A 20,881-nucleotide genomic window follows, 5' to 3' on the forward strand; every position below is an offset into this window, starting at 1 on the left:
GGGAATATTTGCAGGAAACAATACTATTCCATTGTATTCAAGAAAGTCAACATAAAGTAATAAAAAAGCCTAGCAACATGTGTTGCATAGGAGTGAAGTAACAACTTCAGAAAATAAGACCTTCGGTCAGAACCAAACTTTGCATCGTTATCAGACTAACATTCAAAGCGAACCAACGTTAGCTCTCTGCACCTCCAGTTTTCTCATATTCAAAAGATGGGAAGTGTTTAGAGCTGATTTTGTATGCAGTATGAGCTAAAGAAGAGACTGTAGAGACTAGATAGATGTATATTCAGCAATTCATTGTCTCTTTCACTGAGCATCTATACATTCCAGAATGGGGACTGCAATCCCAACCACAACAAAAATAAAGCACCCGGAAAATAAATTTATTTCCATGTATATAATTTAAAATATGGTTTAATATATAAAATCCTCATTCAACAAATCAATCATTTTTACAATCATTACAAACCAAGAATTTGGTAATTAGATATTTAAACGGGCTTAGAGGAATGACAAGAAATATGGTCTAGGTCCAGCTAAAATCTACATCCAACATGAAAAGTAGAAAGAGACAGACTGGCCATGGCATTGTACCCATCCTATTTGCAAATAATCCAAAGCCAAGAAGTGATTACATTCAAAATAAAACAAAGTAGGTATGCATTGTAAACAATGGCTCAGAGACAGGACCCAAAGAGGTAATATATTATTTGTTAAATATAGTGCTTAATGTATGCTAAAGTAGAGCTTAAGGCTCCCACTCTTCAAGTGGGACACTAAATAAAAATCTATTTCGGATTTCACAGTACATGCCTTAAATACACCATCTTCTATAACATTGGTCTCAGAAGGCCACTGTACTGGTAAACAACGTTTACCACGAATTTTTTACCACGCGGCCGTTACAACGCAAGTCGTTACCACGACTGGCGCTGTGGGATAAGGAATTTTATAAATTTATATTCCAACACCTTCCCTAGTATCCACGGGGACTGGTGTTGGAATATAAAATTATAAAAATCCTAAATCCGCGCCCTCCAACGCAAGTTGTGGTAACGACTTGCGTTGTAGCGGCCACGTGGTAAAGGTATGCGTTGTTACAACCTGCGTTGTAACAACGTACATCCCACTGTACTATGTGCAGTGAGAGGGGTGCAGTCTTCATTGCAGAGGTTTGCAGGGTTGACTCCGTACTACAGGATTATCGCTGGTGGTTAAAGGTAGGTTGTTTTAAGGCTTCATTTTACAAAGTAAGGCGGCATGTGTTCTTACTTGATATAGCAGCACGTTAAGGAATGTTTCTAAGGCCTTGGAAAAAAATTCCCACTGAAGTGAGTATGTGATCTTCCTATTCAGCGCCATTTCCAGGCTCTGGATGCTGGGAAGAGGTTGTGGTCTCTAATGGGTACCTGCTGATAATCGCCTGCACCTCCTTTCCAACACACTGACACCAGTCTTTAAGCTCTTGTTCCAGACTCTGCACCCCTTGGATCACCATCTCCTGTCGGGACCAGAGCTCTGACAATATTTTCTGATTCTGTTGAATTTGTTTCAGTCCTGCCCAATCTGACTGAATGAGACAAACTGGAATATTCCGTGCTCCTGACCTTTGCCCGTCCATGTATTGATCAAACTCCTCGTGTGTTAGGTTTAATGATGGAGCATCAAGTTTTTCAATAAATGCAACGGCACAGCACTAAAAAACAAAACAAAACATGTGTTACTACAACAGACAATGTCAAACAAAGCAGTGTATATAAAACAGGCAAATAAACCTGATAACAATAAAGAACAATGTATTTCGAATTAACAGTAGAGGAAACAACTTATAACAAACTGCATACGACAGTGACATATCACCGGAGACAAAATGGAACATAATGTGATGTGATATTAAAGCATATCCTACTGAGATGCATTCCTAAACTAAGCCATAATGTGCTAATGTGACTTTCAGCTACACGAGTAGAAGCGGTAGCAGAACCAGCCTACTGGACATCACTGCTCACAAACCACTCAACTGCATCCTCCTCAATGTACGTTCCCTACACAAGCACAAAATAGAAATCTAGGACCTCCTAAATACCTACTTGCCAGACGTTTCCTTCCTCACGGAAACCTGGTCCAACGCAAACTCTGCACCCAACTTAGCCACAGCCAATCCTGACGGATAAAAGATCTTGCACAAGGATCGCCCCATCCGTCCAGGAGGAGCCATTGTCGTCGTTGAATGGGCACCCTCCGCATGACCACCCTCCCGGACGACACAACAACCCTCATTAGGCACCTCCACTTCCAGATCCAGACCAACCCCAAAACGACACTCCACGGAACCCTCATCTAGAGGCCGCCCTTTCCCTGAGCTCCCTTACCGATGCAGTCACCGACCTCATCGCACCCCAAGCCCTCGCATCCATACACTACATCCTACTCAGAGACCTAAACTTCCACCTGGATAACCACCACGACTCAAACACCGCCTCACTCCTAAAGAACCTCACCAACATAGGACTGAATCAACTAGTCATCGCCCCCGCACACATAGTGGGACACACACTCAACCCAGACTTCATCGGAGGGATCAGCATCTCCTACAGAAATCCTCTGGACAGATCACCACTGCATCCACTACTCCAAAAAAAACACCGTACACAAGCACGCCCATCGCCTGCATAGTAGAAACTGGAACAAAGTCACCGAAGACCAGCTCACCTCCGCCCTCGTCAGCACCGCAACACAGACTACATCTGACGCAAACACTGCAACATGCAACCTCCACCGCTGGATCACGAACTGCGCCAACACACTCGCCCATCTCAAGAAAGTCATCGGAAAACACATCAAGAAAGGAAGCTGGTTCACCCTGCATTCCAAGAATCCAAATGCTCCTGCAGATGACTCGAAAAGACATGGAGGGACAACAAAACCCCGGAAACATGCAATCTACAAAGGAGACACCTCCGCACATCAACTCAAATCCACAAGGAAAAAATCCCTCCAAGACAGAAGGCTCACAAGCACACACAACACCAAAGACCTCTTCTCCATCATCAATGAATTCGCCAAACCCTGCAGCAAAATAGATGTCCCACCCTCCCAAGACCTCTGGAACAGACTCTGCACCTTCTTCCACAACAAGATTAAGATGATCTACGACAATTTCGACATCCCAGAACACCTCACTGCTCCAGCTCCTCCCTCATGCAACGCCACCCACCATGGAGCTGGACCTAAAGAACTTCAGGCCCATCTCCCTTCTTCCCTTTGCAGCCAAGGTCATTGAAAAGTCCATCAACACCCAGCTAGCGAATGCCATCGAAGCCAAGAACGTCCTACACATCTATAAACCGGATTCTGAGCAACCACAGCACCGAGACCTCCCTACCCGCTGCAATGGACGACATCTGCTCCCTCCTTGACCAGGCCGAAACGGCAGACCTCATCCTCCTGGACCTCTCCGCTGCGTTCAACACTGTCTTCCCACCGCACTCTAGCCACCAGACTCCAGAACGCTGGCATCCGTGGCAAGGCCCTCGACTGGATACGCTCCTTCCACACCAGCAGAACCCAGCGGGTCAGACATACCCCCCCTACCTCTCAGAACCGACAGAGACCAACCTCCCTCAGCCCCAACCTCTTCAACGTCTACATGGCCACCCTAGTAACCATTTTTAGGAACCTCTGGCTCAACATAGTTTCTTATGCCGACTACACACAGCTGATCCTCTCCCTCACCAACGAACGCATCACCAAACAACTTCCAAGAAGGGATGAAAGCTGTAGCCACCTGAATGAACCGCTGCCTGAAACTCAACTCCGAAAAGACAGAAGTCCTCATCCATGGCTCCACCCCAGTCCGCATGGAACGACTCCTGGTGGCACTCCTCCCTTGGAAAATCGACCCACTCCGAGGGACCACGCATGAAACCTCTGGATAAAACTAGTCTTATCAGTCTCAATGAACCGCCAGATCAATGCCGTGTCCACGACCTGCTTCAACACCCTCTGCATGCTCCAAAAGACTTTGAGATGGATCCCAACCGAATCCACAAAAACTGTCAAAAACATGCTCATCAGCAGCAGACTGGACTATGGCAATGCTCTCTATGCTGGAATCAATAAGAAATTCCTTTGCAAACTCTTAGACTGTCCAGACCGCAGCAGCCAGACTGATCCTCAACATCCCAGTCACAGTCGCATCACTCAACACCTCCCCGATCTCCACTGAGTGCCAGTTGAAAGAAGAATAACCTTCAAACTCCTCACCCACCCATACAAGGCCCTTCACTCCACCAGACTTGCATACCGAAGAGCTGCCTCTCTTTCCATGCACCGAAAAGACACCTCTGATCCTCCTAGCTCTCTCTGGCCTCTGTCCCTCATATCAACAAGCCGAGAACAGGAGGAAAGTCCTTCTCCTACCTTGCAGCCAAAGTCTAGAACACCCTCCCCATCCACAGCCATCAATCTCCCATGTTGCTGGAGTTCAAGAAGGACCTCAAGACCTGGCTCATCGGAAGACCCCAGCACTCAACTGAGCCACCCCCTCCTCTTCCCCCAGCACTTTGAGACTCTCATGTGAGTAGTTGCACTTTAGCAACCATGATTGATTGAACCAGCAAGCACTGCAATGTGCCACTAAGCTGAAGAAGAAACAATATATATTAATGGTAGTAGTAGAGGGATATTGTATAACAGAGTAAAAACAGGTCAAGCAGGGTATAGCTGATAATATGGCTGACAAAAAAACGTTTATGAACTTCACCGGCCTTGGCATTATTCTAAATAAATCCTGCACACTACGTCGCCACCCAGGACTATTGCTCAATGGAACTGCTGAGGCTCCGAAGTCCGACCGCATAGGCACAGGCCCGATCAATATGGCTAAAGATGGCGGAATCCCCAAGCTTCCAGTAGACTGGATGCGTGCTTGCTTCTGGCCATAGAAGAAGTAAAGTGACATGTGGCCGGAGGGCGTCAAATGAAGAAGGGGATCTGGTGGTCAGTACTTTGCCCACTCAAGGCTCTGATGGCTCCCCAATGCAGACATTGAGAAGACATCTGGCCTCAGAGTGAGTGAAGAAAGGCTACTGCAGCTGCGATCCTGAGCATGGCGGATTATTAGGCCTCTCCCTTACATGGAGGTACTGTGCTCGCTGCAGTTGTGGATGCTGAAAAGCAGCAAGATGGAGTGGTCTAGGACGTGATTAGCTACCAAACAATTATAAGGTGAACGTACAAGATGGAGGAGCTGGCACTGGTAAGCAGAGCCATGCAAGTTAAATGGACCCACAACCACCTGGGACTTGCATGAATTAGAACACTTAAGACTGAAATTTAATTAATTTCAGTTGCATTTGTTACTCTGAATAGGTCCACTGACCAGCCTGGAATTTATCTCACAAACTGATGAACGTCTGCCTATTATGCGAGTGCTCAGGTGGCAACAAATGTACTTACGATATACTAGGGTATACTTACATAAAGCGACACCAAGCAGATACTTGAGGACTGGAGTTGAGTCACATCCCTTGTGCTCCAATAAGAGGCGTCTGTCCCTTCCAAAATGCATGACACATTGATGAAATGGTACTTGCCCTCAACCTATAATTGTGGCAAGATCTTACAGAGAGACCTAATGTGAGGGGACCAGAGTTTTTATCATACTTTGTTACACACTATCATGGGCAAGCCAAGAAAGGTAAAGGTACTGCAACAACCCGATAGGAACAACCCCAGAGCTAATACCCCTGCATCACACAATTTGAAAGGGACTGGGAAGAAGACAAAGTCACAAGCTCAAACACCTCTAGCAATGATAAAATATTTAACAGCACAAGGGACGTGCTTGAAAAGAAAGTTCAGCTGTGGCTAATGGTTATTACCTGCAGGATGACTGAGGATACAAAGGCTTAACCAAGCAACAATACATTTCCTTTTTGTAGATAATTACTCTGTTATTGCCTTGTCCTACTAGTCGCCCTCAATGGCCAAAACACTGTATACCACCTAATACATCAAGGATTCATCAAGGATTAATTATACGTATAACAATTTTTTATTTATTATAATAACCAAATAAATGTGTACATATACATTTTTAAAAAATTCAATTTTTACTCAAATTTAAATATGGCACATTCCCTTAAAAATGACAAAAACACTATTACATAAGTTTACCAAAAAATCACGAGATACATAAAACTGACAGTTGAGGCTGAATAACAGAACAAGGTAACAGAGGTGAAATATATTGTTTGCTATGGGGACCCTGTCCCTTTTGCTGAGTGAGAGGTCACTCTCTTCTGATTCACACAGGCTGAACTACTTCGGGCATGACTGACTACAAAACAGATGCAAGCAGCACAGAAAAATATGGACTTGGAATGCAGGGCAGAAGAGCAATGTCCGATTGGGTGGTGGCCTGCAAGAATTTCCAAACGGCACAAAATTGACGCTATTTCTGGAAAACTGGTGGTGTCAAGCACTCAATGGGCTTTCAACCTTCTATGCTGTCAAAAAGGTGTAGAGTTCCTGCTTGACGTCCATCATGTGTGCATGCACCGCCCTAAATCTACAGAAGAGCGCATTCTTAAGTAGAGCATCAGACACAGATTACAAATGGTAAGGATAGTAGGCACTATGAATTCATGAACAGCAAAGATATGCTGTTTCCATTTACACTGTAGAAATTCAGAGGACAATACGCAAACCTCCTGGCAGGAAAGCAAGTAATTCAGGACATAGGGATCTGGTTCATGCTTCTGTTCCCAGCACTACTAACAATGCTAGTGCATTAACAACCCCAATAATGCATGGGAATCGGTGGAGCAACACAGGGATGGCCAAATGAGACTTGTTGAGGAGTGGACATCCGCATGCAAGAGATATTACCAATTAAAGTCGGTACATTGGGAGACCAGGAAACCACCACAAGAACTGATAAAATCTGGTAAAGAAGACATCTTGGCAACGGCAATCACACCCCAAGTCACACAACATCCAGTGTAACCAGTATAATTGAGCCCTGGCTGAGACACCTCTGCCTCTGAATCAGGCCTTTCACCGACCCAAAGAGAGCAACTACCGAATGTCAAGCCTAGGACAGCCAATGACCTGCTACTGCTAAAAGAAGTAGGCCTCTCGCTTCCAATAAAGGAGTGAAAGATAATGCTATGACAGTGGTTTATGTCTGCAGGTGTGATACAAGTGACATGTAATGCACACAAAGCTGCCTTGTACGGATCGATTTCTGTATTAGGATCCTAATTTCATCTCTCACCCTGCCATGCAAGAGGATTGGAGAGCATTACATGTTAGTTATGCTAGATACTGGGAGGATGAATACTGTTTAACACTCCTGCAGGATTTATTTTATTCAGAGGTCCAGGGCTAGCATTAGATAAACTTTTGTGAGAAGTTTGTTTTTTGATTTAGAGATGCATGAAGATGTGAGATGTATGTTGGAAAGCTGGGACAGAGACTGGGTTGATTGGAAGAGCGTGTAGATTGGGGAAGAGGTGGCTAACGATACCTAAAAGCCAGAAATATATTTTTATGAAATTGAATGTTTAGTGACTGAACTTCGGAGCTAAAAGGTATAAAGAATGTACGTACATTAAGTGTAGAGACACTTGCATTACTTTATGGCCAGAAACATCACTGGAAACAAAATGAATTAGAATGAGAAATTGTTGCAAGAGATATATATTTACAATCTCATTCCTCATATGCAAAGAGGCTCTAATATGGGTAAAACTGGGTATGCCATATCGACATCTGTCACACATATACGTGCACACAGTCTGTTAAGAAAATGGATGGGATAGATTTATTGGCTAGTATATATGCCCAAAATGCCGATAAACTACACTTTCTTAGGAGGAGACTACAAATGTATTCATGATGTGAACATGGACGGCAGACATGCCCTTTACCTACCTACCTATCAAATAATACACACTGCACACGCCTTGGAGGAATGGTTCTGTAAGAGACTTACTAGCAGGACTGTTCTTACTAGTCACATGTCTATGATCTACAGGTCAGGCTAGACAACGTTTATTGTACATTACGCCACCATTCAGCAGTTTGTGCAGAATATCATAGTCATAGGGATTAAATGGGGAGTTCCTAGAAAAATAACCTGTTTATGGTGTTGGTAACCCACATCTCTAGAAGCCCCTGTATTTGGGTATACAATAAAGGAGGGTATTCAACACAATTTCAATGTGAACGTGTGTTCAGCCTCGAATGCTTTGGTAGAATGGCAGGTGTTCAAGATGGTCATCAGAGGTACTTGTATAAAACATTTGTATGGAGTCAAAGGGGAGCTGGAAATTAAATTGACATCACTAGAAGCAGAAATGAGACCCTTAGAACTGGCTGCCCCCAGCAGATCAAGCATGGCTTTCAACTTAAAATAAAAAAATAGAAATCACACGCCTTAAGCTGCACATGAGGCCTAAACTACAATAACTATGTGGCTAAGATACATGACAAAGACGATAAACAGCAAAATCTGTTGCTGATTAATGAAGATAAAGGAAGCCCCGATCAGCGGTATGCGTTATTGTGAGGGGGTGAAAGTCCAAACACAAGAGTTTAATTGTGCTCTGTATGAATTTTATTTCAGATGTAATAGGGACAGGGCTATTGCTCAATCCGACATAAGAGAAGTCTTGGGCAAGATAGGGATAGAAACTCTTACGCAGGACAGATTGATTTGTTGAACGCCGCTTTAGTGAAACAGGAGATCAAAAAAGCTATCCGCAAACTGGCCAGGCGGAAAACACCTGGGGAGGACAAACTGCCCTTTGAGGTTTATGCTACCTATGTGGACATACTGGCTCTGAAACTACTGCCGATGTACTCAACTGCAAATTAAACTTTTGATGTAAAGAGGGAACACTGGCAGAGCCTTTGAGACTTTGAAAGGGACGGCAGCATTATGAGGGACGCTTCTAATGTCTGTGCTAGGGAGAATCGCTTTGCCCAAAGTAATGGTATTGCCTCGTTCTCTATACTTCCTCGTAACTATCCAATCAAATTACTGATAAATGGTTTTGAGAACTAGCTAGTATGGTTAGACCTATTGATATTGGGCTCTAACAAACGCAGACCGGAATCTCACAAACTCAATTCCCTTGCATGATGATGGGCCGGCGCAACCCTACTTTAAGCACTATATGGTTGCCAAAGGGCTAGCCGACACTCCCACTGCTGAAACAAAGTACCCACTGGTTGGAACCAGGGAAAAGGGAATAATTACTCAGCTAATGCACCGAGGAGACTGAGCACAACATGCTAAGATAATACATCAAATGATAACTGTTAAATACTGGTGGAGTAGATGCCTCAAGAGATTCAAAGAGAGGATGACCTGTAATCTCCAATTGATCAATTTTAGTTGTCTCCGACAGAGAATGGTAAAAGGCAGGATTATATACGCTGGGTAATTTGCATGCTGATGGATTGTTTATACTCTTATCAGACCTAGAGAACTCCTACAATAGTCCACATGTACAGGTCCTGGTATATATGAAATTATTCAAGGTCATGGAGGACCTTTGGGATGTGGAGCTGGCGGACTTCTCCGATAATAGGTTACTACGGATAATGCTATTTATTTGCAATGGGAGGAAGGTTATAACATTACTTTACCAAGTAATACTGAGAGAAACTAAAAGGGACTTGGAGGGCCGCCATAAAATCTGCTCTAGAGATGTGGGATGAGACCTGGTTAAAGAGGAGCGAAGATCGGTGTTGCACTAGAATCACAGAGCGTAAGATTTAAGCTCTTACAATATACATTGATACTTGGAATATATCCAACCAATTAAAGGATGTAACATGAAGTAAGCAGGTTTTTATCATGTGAGGTGGGCATGTACACAGAATGAACTACTGAAGGAAATCACTACAAAAACTGGAAATGGTTACGGGTAAACCGAATAGGTTTACCTAGGAAACTTGTTTACCAGGACTAGCATATAGACCAAAAAAGAAAATAGTTTCTCTAAAGTCATGGATTTGGCTTTTTGTTTTTCATGGTTTGATATTAGGGTATATTTAGGCGAGGGGGGTGTACCTCTATTAAACATTGCATTTAATTATTTTCTCATAATTCTGGACTGTTACACTTATTGTTGGCAAAAGTTTGAACCGTACAGACAAATCTGTGAAACACAGACTAACCTTCAACTTTTCTGCATACTTTACTTGGTGTGCAACATCATTATGACTCCATTATGTGAAAAACAATAGAATGTATGCTTAAAAAAAGGTGAAGAATACTCTGGTGTCCAAGTGAATAAGGTGAACGTTCTCCCAAGCATTGATTTGAATTCTGTGGATGGTATTCATTTAAATCTTACATGTACATATTGGTTGGGGTTTCAAAATGCACCTAGAAAGCCTTTTTCCCATTGTAATCCACCTACTTTTGTCAGTAACCTCATATGCCTTAGATGTTGCAGTAGCTTGTATCAAAGTTTTCTTCTTTTAGGGTTGTTATAGAAGGCGTGATGGATAATTTTGCAACGTTGCCACCTCCAGTAAAACAGAACAATGGCCACCAGGATCATCCAAAGGTTTGTTGATGGCTCAAATCAGACTAATTGAAGGACAGACATTCTTGCATCCTGAGATTATCGTATCCAGCGTGCAGACATTGCTTATAATAGTGGTAGAGGCCTCGCCTTCTTCCATAAATCCTTCTGGTCTTGCACCTTAGGCATACAAGTGACTTCCATCTCCATGGAACTCCCTACATGCCACTTCCAACTCTTTGAAACTCAGCCTGACTCCTTCCAAAGTCGTCTACAGGCCTCCCTGACAGAACAATGGCTTTACCGATGAATTTGTGGACCTCTGCACCACTTTATCCATCTAATGCACCCCTGCCATCTCTTCAGTAAGTTCATACTTTCAAAGACCGCTTGCTTGACAACTTAAAGATCAAGCTCCTCTCTAGCCTTTCCATCGCTACATGCAATGCAAACATCCTTTAAAAAAACTGCAAAGCATTTCAGAAACAAGCATTTGCATAATCTAGTTATCTAAGACACTACAATTGCAGTTCAATATCATGTGGGTGCCTCTAAAAATTCAAGCACACACAGCTGGATAATTAAACAAAATGATCACAGCTGCGTTGAGGGCAAGCACTTTTTTGTGGAAGTGCACAACCTCTGTCCCATTAAAACATGTACTCCTCGTTCACAGCATGTGGGGGGGGGAGGGGAGTCAAAGCCCCTCTCTAGTAATGCTGACATAATTGTCTGATGACAGCTGTGCTGTCAAGCCAGACCACAACAGGGTGTGCACACCAATGCTGCAACTAAAACACACGAGCGCAAGCCAAACTCTTCAGCACCCCGGTACACTATACTGAAAGGACTCAAGCACTGAGATTTGAAACACTTGAGTGAATCTCAAAAAAGCCCTATGACCGCTCTGCATCACATTGGTACAAAGAGCTACAAAGACCAGGTCATGATACGGTAGACCTGGAAAGCTGGGGTGTATATCTTTTACGACACCTGTAGGAGAGTAGGGTCTGCAATCCTATGATCACCCAGATTTTTGCTTTTTGCTGCACTGGTTTACGACTTTCCCTGGCTGTGGGCCTGCTAATCAGACCCACAGCCTAGCTGTTCTCTCTATCCAAATTGTACTCAGGTACTGAATTGGCACTGGGCCCTCTCCAAGTCCCTGTACCCAGGGCTGAGGTGCACCCAGAAGTCTCCCAGGGGCTGAAGCATGTATTATGCCACCCCTGGATTGACTAACTAAAACTGACACAACTGGCTGCACGACAGCTGGGGCAAGGTGGTGTACTCACCCTTTGCTTTAGATATAGTATACCTATATCTAACCCTAAAAATGGACACACAGATCTCCTATCAGTCACTCCTATAGCAGGCCTTAACAATCCTGAAGGCAGAGTGCTTGGAATCGTGTGAGATGGTGCTCTAGCATGAGCTGAGCCTGTCTGCGGCTTTCGGGATCCATCCCTTAGCCGTTTCCATGATATCGCATACCATATACTCTTAAGTGCATTATAATCCTCGCGGTTATGTGCCAACTCTGGTATCGCTTTATCAAAACATGTCGAGTAAGGTGTCATACGAATTGGAATACTAACCCCTCGCCAATTCTGGCGACGGGGTTAGCATTCCACCCTTCTAGAGGGACACGACATGCCTGTAACCTATAACCCGGTTAAAAGTCAGACAGAGCCTTAGCATCCACAAAATGGATGCTGCCACCGAGACACAAGTCTGCCCTCCTGCTGCTGGGAGTCCTCCCAGAGCAGGAGATAAGGACAAAGGGTTTCCTGCCAGGGGCGGTGCCAGCACCGTCCCAGACAGGGTTTTGTGTATTGTAGGTAGGCAGGGCTTTAGAGGAAGGTGACTGCACGTGGCACCCCGGTGCTCACTGTGCATAGGCTGGCTGGAACCAGTTCCAGGGTCACTCCAGACCCTGTGCTGGGGAAAAGCCCGCCAAGGAAGTGGGTGTAACCACCCCCCTCCTAGTCCCACCCATAGGGCAGGACTTAGTCGCGTGCCAGCCCCTTTTTACAGGATAAAGGTAGAGACTGGCCCCCTTCCAAATCAGATCATCTTTGAATCCTGAAACTACTTTCTGCGAAAGGAACTCAAGACTTCTTCCTAAGATTTCTCCCTTGTGACTAAGGAGTAGTCACCCTGCATCCGCAGGCACCATCTAAGAACACTGCGGTCTGCTGCAAGTCCTTCCTCCGGAATCCGACTGCCCAGCTCGACGAGAACCGGCTTCCCTGGCACCTCTGACCTCTACCCACCTCTACAGCACAGCTGAGAACCGTGGGTGCGACGAGACCTCGAGGGACCGGCCATCGCCAAGACTGCACGACTTCTGCACAGCAAGCCCACCGAGTAATTTCCTGGTGAGTGCTTTGGGGTCCGAGAAGCCCCCACCCTGAGCAGCTCCAGCACCGAAGAGCAGCCCCCCAGCATCTCCACGATCGGCGTGGGGCCCTTCTGCCTTCTGCTGCTCACCGCGTTGTTTGGCTACTAGCCCGTTGGCTTGTGGCCTTCCTGACGACGCCCGACGACATTTCTGCTGCTGGTCTGGTTGCTCCAGACTGGCCCTTGCTCCCTTCCCGAAGAGGAGCACCCTGGACCCTCCTGGTCCACTCAAGACGCCATTTTAAGTCCACCGCGTGGGCTTGAATTAGCCAAGGCTTGTTGCCCAATCCTGGGTAACTTCGACGCCAACGACTTCATCCTTCGTGGGACAGCTCGCACCTCCATCCTGGTCGCCGACAACGCCTCCTGGTCCGAGAGACTGCAGAGCCCAGCAGCGCCCACTCACCTGACTGCGGTGACTTCGCCCGGTGCCATCCTGGTGCCCACTTAATCACTGGCTAGTGATTCAAGAACTTGGTCCCCTCTGCTTTCAGGTTTTCTTCTTCCTTGATCCAGGCTTGGATCCATCGAACTTTCCTTCACTGGTCGCCTGCCAGCAACTTCTTCCTTCCAGGCTCCTGGTCCGGCAACGAGATCCCCGACGTCTTTTCAGACCTATGCAGCTGCAGCCCCTGGGCTAGGTAACTTCGGCACTCCGGTGTCCCAGCATAGCCTCACTATCCAAGGGTCAGGATCCACTGTCGTTTTCTCCCTACCAGGTCGGGTTCGCCCGTGAACACTAACTTTGTGAATTCTAGCTTCCATAGACTTTGTCCCGCATCCCGCGTGAGAGTGCACACTCTGCACCCGAGTCCCCTGGGCCTCCTAGTAGTAATCTAACGATTCCCTAGTCCAGTCCTAGCGATTCCAAAGCCTATTAGAACTGTTACTTACCTGCTAGTAATTCGCATTCCACTTTTAGCGTATATGGTTTTTCGTGCCCCTCGGGCATTTGTGTAACGTGCTAACTTAAAAGTATTTTCGCAAGAGTGTTGTTGTGTGCTTAGCACCCTGTCCTCATAAAGAGTACAGGGTTGTTGTGATTCTAATAAATACATTGTTTATTTTCATAACACTTGTGTGGTGTCCTTTCACTGGGTGTTCAAGGGGTAATGTGATGGTAAAACAGCTGGCTTAACACGCCCTCTAGAGTCTTAGCCTTAGACTGCTCGTATCCATGCTACTAGGATAGCTGGTCTATAAGGTTGACTTACAACCAATCATCAATGAGGGTTGTTTGGACTGATATATAGTGATCACTAGAATAGTGAGCACTGCACATCAGGCCAACTTCTCACATTGGTGAGCAGCGGTTGGGATTTGAGCTTGCTGTTGTTTTACCACACATGCCCTAAGAATATCTTGTGAAAGATCACATAAGTACTAAAAGGTACATATAACTTAGCTTAGAATACTCTGAGTTCTACTGAACCAGCTGTTGTAGCTCCTAGGGCCTAGCACACCCTAAACTACAACTCTAGCAAGGGATCAGTAGGCAAACATATAGTGTAGGTAAGTGCACCACTTACACCTCACTAGAAAAGCATGTCGACTCAGGGGGACTCTACTGAGACTCCCCTGGTCAGTGTTGACCCTCCACAGGTCACTTCAAGATATGCAGCTCTCAATTTTCAGGAGATGAGGCAACTCTGTGTCTCCAGGAAACTGAAGCAGGGGTCTAACCCCACCCTTCCCTTTCTGATAGGTCTCTTAGAGACATATGATGCCAGAAAGCTCTCTCAGTTACATGAGAGCATGCCAGCCTTAGAGGGAACCTCTGGGGATCCAGACCTCCCCAACACTGATTCAGCAGTTGAGGAGGAGGATGAGGAGGTACTCTCTGGGGATGAGGTAGACAAGGGTCTTGAGGTAGTCAGAAGGCTAACTAGGACCAACTTAGACTTACTTGGGCTAGGATCTGGGGGCCCCCCAGTACTAACCCGAAGTGGGCCTAACCTTGGAGTTAGGAGAGATAGATCTCTTTCTAGGGACTCCAATAGATCTCTGCACTCTAATGCCTCTTCTCAGGGGAGAAGGAATCCTCCACAGAGGAGATTTACTTCCCCTCAGAGAAAGGAGCATGAGGCTAGGATGAGACAAGCTGAACTGAGGATTGAAAGGGAAGAAATTGCCCTGGCCAAAGAGAAGCTTGCCCTGGCAAGAGAGCAGCAGATGAGTGGGCTAGCTCCCACTGGTGGCAGCAATCTCCCAAGAGATAGAGAGAAGGGTTTAGATACTAAACACCTGACTAAAATAGTGCCCCCCTTTAAGCAAGGGGATGACATCCAGAAATGGATGGCTGCTCTGGAGAGGGCCTGCACTGTGCAGAACATTCCCCAGAGTCAGTGGGCAGCTATACTGTGGCTCTCCTTTGATGGTAAAGGTAGAGATAAGCTCCTCACTACAAGAGTGGAGGATGCTAACAATTACCAGGTCCTGAAGAATACACTGGTTGATGGGTTTGGTTTAACCACTGAGCAGTACAGGTTGCTGTTCAGAGACACCCAGAAAACTCAGTCTCAGGACTGGTCTGATTTTGTGGATTGTGCCACTAAGGCTTTGGAGGGCTGGTTGCTGGGTAGCAAGGTTACAGATTACACAGGATTGTATAATCTAATGATGAGAGAACAAATTTTGAACAATTGTCAGAACCAGTTGCTGCACCAGCACCTTGTTGATTCAGATCTGACCTCTCCCCAAGAATTGGGAAAGAAGGCAGACAAATGGGTCAGGACAAGGATCAAGCAGAACCAGAACCAGAACCAGGGTGGTCAGAAGAAAGCAGACCAGAAGGGTAATGTCAAGAATGAGCAAAATGACCAGAAGTCTTCACCAGGTCCCCAACAAACCAAAGAGGGTGGGGGTCAGGCTTCCCAGAAGAAGAAGGCTCAAGAAGGCCAGTCCAAAAGGTGGTGCCAGTACTGCAAAAGTAAATCTCACTGGTTTAGTGAGTGCACCAAAAGAGGAGGAGGACAAACTCCTACCACTACAGCTCCTAAAGCAACTGCACCCCCTAGTACAGTCAGTAGTGGTAGTGTCACTCCCAAGGCATTAGTTGGGTTAACCATGGGTACTGAGGGGTCTGACAACTTAGTTGGCACACTCACTCAGGCTGTCCTTGTCTGTACAGGGGATGTGGATATGTCCCCTGAAATAAGTCCCAATACTTTGGGCAAATACAGGCAGACACCTTTGATTAATGGCAAAATGGCTCAGGCCTATAGGGACACTTGTGCCAGTGTCACCATGGTGACACCTAACTTTGTGGACCCTGGACAGATCATGCCAGGTACTGATTTCCTGGTGACCAATGCCAGCAATGTCACTACTAGTCATAGTGTGGCAATTGTAGCTTTCTCCTGGGGTGGAGTGAAGGGACAAAAGAAAGTTGTAGTCAGTTCAGACCTCCCAGTTGATTGTTTGTTGGGCAATGATTTGGAGTCATCACAATGGTCAGAAGTGGAGCAGAGGACTCACATGGAGATGTTAGGCTTGCCAGCACATGTGCTTGCTGTGACTAGGTCACAGGCCAGAAGATGCCCCACTGAACAGGTGCTGGATCCTGAAATTATGGACCAGACACCTCCCAAGAAGAAGAGCAGTAAGGGTAAGGCTTTGCCTTCCCCCTTGCCCCAGGTTGAGGATCAAGTCTCTGAGGAGGCTGATCTAGCAGAGCTGAGGGAAACTGAGCCTAAAGAGCTTGAACTTGATCAAGTTGAGTTTCTGGGCTCAGGGGGACCCTCCAGAGCAGACCTGGGGAAGGAACAGTTGAGCTGCCCTTCCCTTGAACCCCTCAGACAGCAGGCTGCTGCTGAGGCTGCAGGGAATGCCACAGGTGCCCACAGGGTATACTGGGAAGATGGACTCCTGTACTCTGAGTCAAGAGACCCCAAGCCTGGTGCAACCAGGAGGCTGGTCATCCCCTTGTCTCTGAGAGGTTTCCTTCTCACCTTGGCCCATGAGATTCCCCTTGCAGGTCATTTAGGTCAGACAAAGACTTGGGACAGGCTTGTCTCACACTTTCACTGGCCCCATATGAATGAGAATACCAAGGAGTTTTGTCGCTCATGTGTCACTTGCCAAGCCAGTGGTAAGTCAGGTGGCACAACAAAGGCCCCCCTCATACCACTACCTGTGGTGGGGGTTCCCTTTGAGAGAGTGGGGATTGACATTGTTGGTCCAATGGAACCCCAGACAGCATCAGGACACAAGTTTATACTGGTGGTGGTGGACCATGCCACCAGGTATCCTGAGGCTATTCCCCTTAGGACCACTACCGCCCCTGTAGTGGCAAGAGCCCTAGTTGGAGTGTTCTCCAGAGTGGGTTTCCCTAAGGAGGTCGTTTCTGACAGAGGTACAAACTTCATGTCAGGATATCTGACTGCCATGTGGAAAGAGTGTGGTGTGAACTACAAGTTCACCACACCCTATCATCCACAATGCAATGGGCTTGTTGAGAGATTCAACAGGACCCTGAAAGGGATGATTCATGGACTACCTGAACCTCTTAGGAGAAGATGGGATGTCCTGATCCCCTGCCTCTTGTTTGCTTACAGAGAGGTCCCACAGAAGGGGGTTGGCTACAGCCCTTTTGAGCTTCTGTATGGGCATCCTGTAAGGGGACCCCTGTGTTTGGTGAAGGAAGGATGGGAGAGACCTCTCAAAAAGCCTGCAACCAACATAGTGGACTATGTACTTGGTCTCCGCTCCAGGATGGCTGAGTATATGGAAAAGGCATCTAAAAACCTTGAGGCCAGCCAGGAACTTCAAAAAGCTTGGCATGACCAAAAGGCTGTACTGACTGTGTACCAGCCAGGACAGAAGGTGTGGGTGCTGGAGCCAGTGGCCCCAGCAGCTCTGAAAGACAAATGGTCTGGGCCCCACACCATCATTGAGCAAAAGGGAGAGGTTACCTACTTGGTGGACCTTGGAACTCCCAGGAGCCCTCTCAGAGTGCTCCATGTTAACAGGCTCAAGGCATATGTTGACAGGAAGGACATGAGCTTGCTCATGGCCACAGATGAGGGACAGGAGGAAGAGAGTGACCCTCTCCCAGACCTGCTCACTCAGAATCCTGATGATGGGTCAGTTGATGGTGTTGTCTTTTGTGGCAGCCTCACTGAACATCAGCAACAGGATTGCAGGCAAGTTCTGCAATCCTTTCGACATATGTTCTCTCTGACACCCAGCCAAACTGATTGGTGTACCCATGATGTTGACACTGGAGACAGTCTGCCTGTCAAGAGTAAAATCTACAGGCAGCCTGATCATGTTAGAGACTGCATCAAAACTGAAGTGCAGAAAATGTTGGAACTGGGAGTCATTGAGCCCTCAGATAGCCCTTGGGCTAGCCCAGTAGTTCTAGTGCCAAAGCCTCACACCCAGGGTGGTAAGAGAGAGATGAGGTTTTGCGTAGACTACAGAGGCCTCAATGCAGTCACTAAGACTGATGCCCACCCAATACCAAGAGCAGATGAGCTTATAGATAGATTGGCTTCTGCCAACTTCTTAAGCACATTTGATTTGACAGCTGGGTATTGGCAAATCAGGTTAGCTGAGGAAGCCAAACCTAAGACAGCATTTTCTACCCCTGGAGGGCATTATCAATTTGTGGTAATGCCCTTTGGACTGAAAAATGCACCTGCCACCTTCCAAAGGTTGGTGAATCAAGTCCTCACTGGGCTGGATGACTTCTGTGCAGCTTATCTTGACGATATTGCTGTCTTTAGCTCCACCTGGGAGGATCACCTGGTCCACCTGAGGAAAGTGTTGGAGGCCCTGCAAAAGGCAGGCCTCACTATCAAGGCCACAAAGTGCCAGATAGGGCAGTCACAGGTTGTATACCTGGGCCACCTTGTAGGTGGAGGCCAGGTTCAGCCACTGGAGAGTAAGATACAGGCCATCAAGGACTGGACTCCTCCAATCACCCAGACTCAGGTTCGAGCTTTCTTGGGCCTGACTGGGTACTATAGGAAGTTTGTCAGAAATTATGGGTCCATAGTGACCCCCCTTAATGACCTGACAAGCAAAAAGATGCCAAAGAAAGTTCAGTGGACAGCAAGCTGTCAGAAAGCATTCAATGACCTAAAACAGGCCATGTGCACAGCACCTATCCTCAAGAGTCCAGATTACTCCAAGCCATTCATTGTCCAAACAGATGCTTCTGAGTTGGGTGTGGGAGCTGTTCTGTCTCAACTGAATTTTGATGGTAATGATCAGCCTATTGCTTTCATTAGTAGGAGGTTGACACCCAGAGAGAAAAATTGGTCAGCTATTGAGAGGGAGGCCTTTGCTGTGGTCTGGGCCCTGAAGAAGCTGAGGGCCTACTTGTTTGGCACTCACTTCACCATTCAGACAGACCATAAGCCCCTCTTGTGGCTAAATCAGATGAAGGGTGAAAACCCCAAACTGCTTAGGTGGTCCATTTCCCTACAGGGGATGGATTTTACAGTGGAGCATAGACCTGGGACTGATCACAGCAATGCTGATGGGCTCTCCAGGTATTTCCACTTAGAGCAAGAAGACTCACCTGGTCAAGGTTAGTTTATTGTCCCAAAGTTTGGGGGGGGGTCATGTAGGAGAGTAGGGTCTGCAATCCTATGATCACCCAGATTTTTGCTTTTTGCTGCACTGGTTTACGACTTTCCCTGGCTGTGGGCCTGCTAATCAGACCCACAGCCTAGCTGTTCTCTCTATCCAAATTGTACTCAGGTACTGAATTGGCACTGGGCCCTCTCCAAGTCCCTGTACCCAGGGCTGAGGTGCACCCAGAAGTCTCCCAGGGGCTGAAGCATGTATTATGCCACCCCTGGATTGACTAACTAAAACTGACACAACTGGCTGCACGACAGCTGGGGCAAGGTGGTGTACTCACCCTTTGCTTTAGATATAGTATACCTATATCTAACCCTAAAAATGGACACACAGATCTCCTATCAGTCACTCCTATAGCAGGCCTTAACAATCCTGAAGGCAGAGTGCTTGGAATCGTGTGAGATGGTGCTCTAGCATGAGCTGAGCCTGTCTGCGGCTTTCGGGATCCATCCCTTAGCCGTTTCCATGATATCGCATACCATATACTCTTAAGTGCATTATAATCCTCGCGGTTATGTGCCAACTCTGGTATCGCTTTATCAAAACATGTCGAGTAAGGTGTCATACGAATTGGAATACTAACCCCTCGCCAATTCTGGCGACGGGGTTAGCATTCCACCCTTCTAGAGGGACACGACATGCCTGTAACCTATAACCCGGTTAAAAGTCAGACAGAGCCTTAGCATCCACAAAATGGATGCTGCCACCGAGACACAAGTCTGCCCTCCTGCTGCTGGGAGTCCTCCCAGAGCAGGAGATAAGGACAAAGGGTTTCCTGCCAGGGGCGGTGCCAGCACCGTCCCAGACAGGGTTTTGTGTATTGTAGGTAGGCAGGGCTTTAGAGGAAGGTGACTGCACGTGGCACCCCGGTGCTCACTGTGCATAGGCTGGCTGGAACCAGTTCCAGGGTCACTCCAGACCCTGTGCTGGGGAAAAGCCCGCCAAGGAAGTGGGTGTAACCACCCCCCTCCTAGTCCCACCCATAGGGCAGGACTTAGTCGCGTGCCAGCCCCTTTTTACAGGATAAAGGTAGAGACTGGCCCCCTTCCAAATCAGATCATCTTTGAATCCTGAAACTACTTTCTGCGAAAGGAACTCAAGACTTCTTCCTAAGATTTCTCCCTTGTGACTAAGGAGTAGTCACCCTGCATCCGCAGGCCCCATCTAAGAACACTGCGGTCTGCTGCAAGTCCTTCCTCCGGAATCCGACTGCCCAGCTCGACGAGAACCGGCTTCCCTGGCACCTCTGACCTCTACCCACCTCTACAGCACAGCTGAGAACCGTGGGTGCGACGAGACCTCGAGGGACCGGCCATCGCCAAGACTGC

At 46.9% G+C, this 20,881-nt stretch overlaps 1 protein-coding gene across 2 annotated transcripts in view; it reads right to left on the reverse strand.

Moving 5' to 3' along the window:
- Positions 1 to 404: 404 nt before the first annotated feature.
- The window catches only part of LOC144792322 (rab5 GDP/GTP exchange factor-like), a 172,101-nt gene continuing 151,624 nt past the window's right edge, over positions 405 to 20,881 (reverse strand). The window contains exons 9-10 of one of the 2 annotated variants that reach the window (XR_013602537.1): positions 1,064 to 1,702; positions 405 to 932 (exon numbers count right to left, since the gene is read on the reverse strand). Coding sequence is in view for 1 of the 2 variants with exons in the window: in XM_078667278.1 (XP_078523404.1) it covers positions 1,355 to 1,702 (348 nt within the window). In the remaining variant the exon portion in view is untranslated. Of the gene's footprint in view, positions 1,703 to 20,881 lie in introns of both variants that reach the window. The other variant, XM_078667278.1, reaches the window with a different exon arrangement.

The sequence above is a fragment of the Lissotriton helveticus genome, chromosome 11, assembly GCF_964261635.1.
Source record: "Lissotriton helveticus chromosome 11, aLisHel1.1, whole genome shotgun sequence".
In the NCBI taxonomy this organism is placed as follows: Eukaryota; Metazoa; Chordata; class Amphibia; order Caudata; family Salamandridae; genus Lissotriton; species Lissotriton helveticus.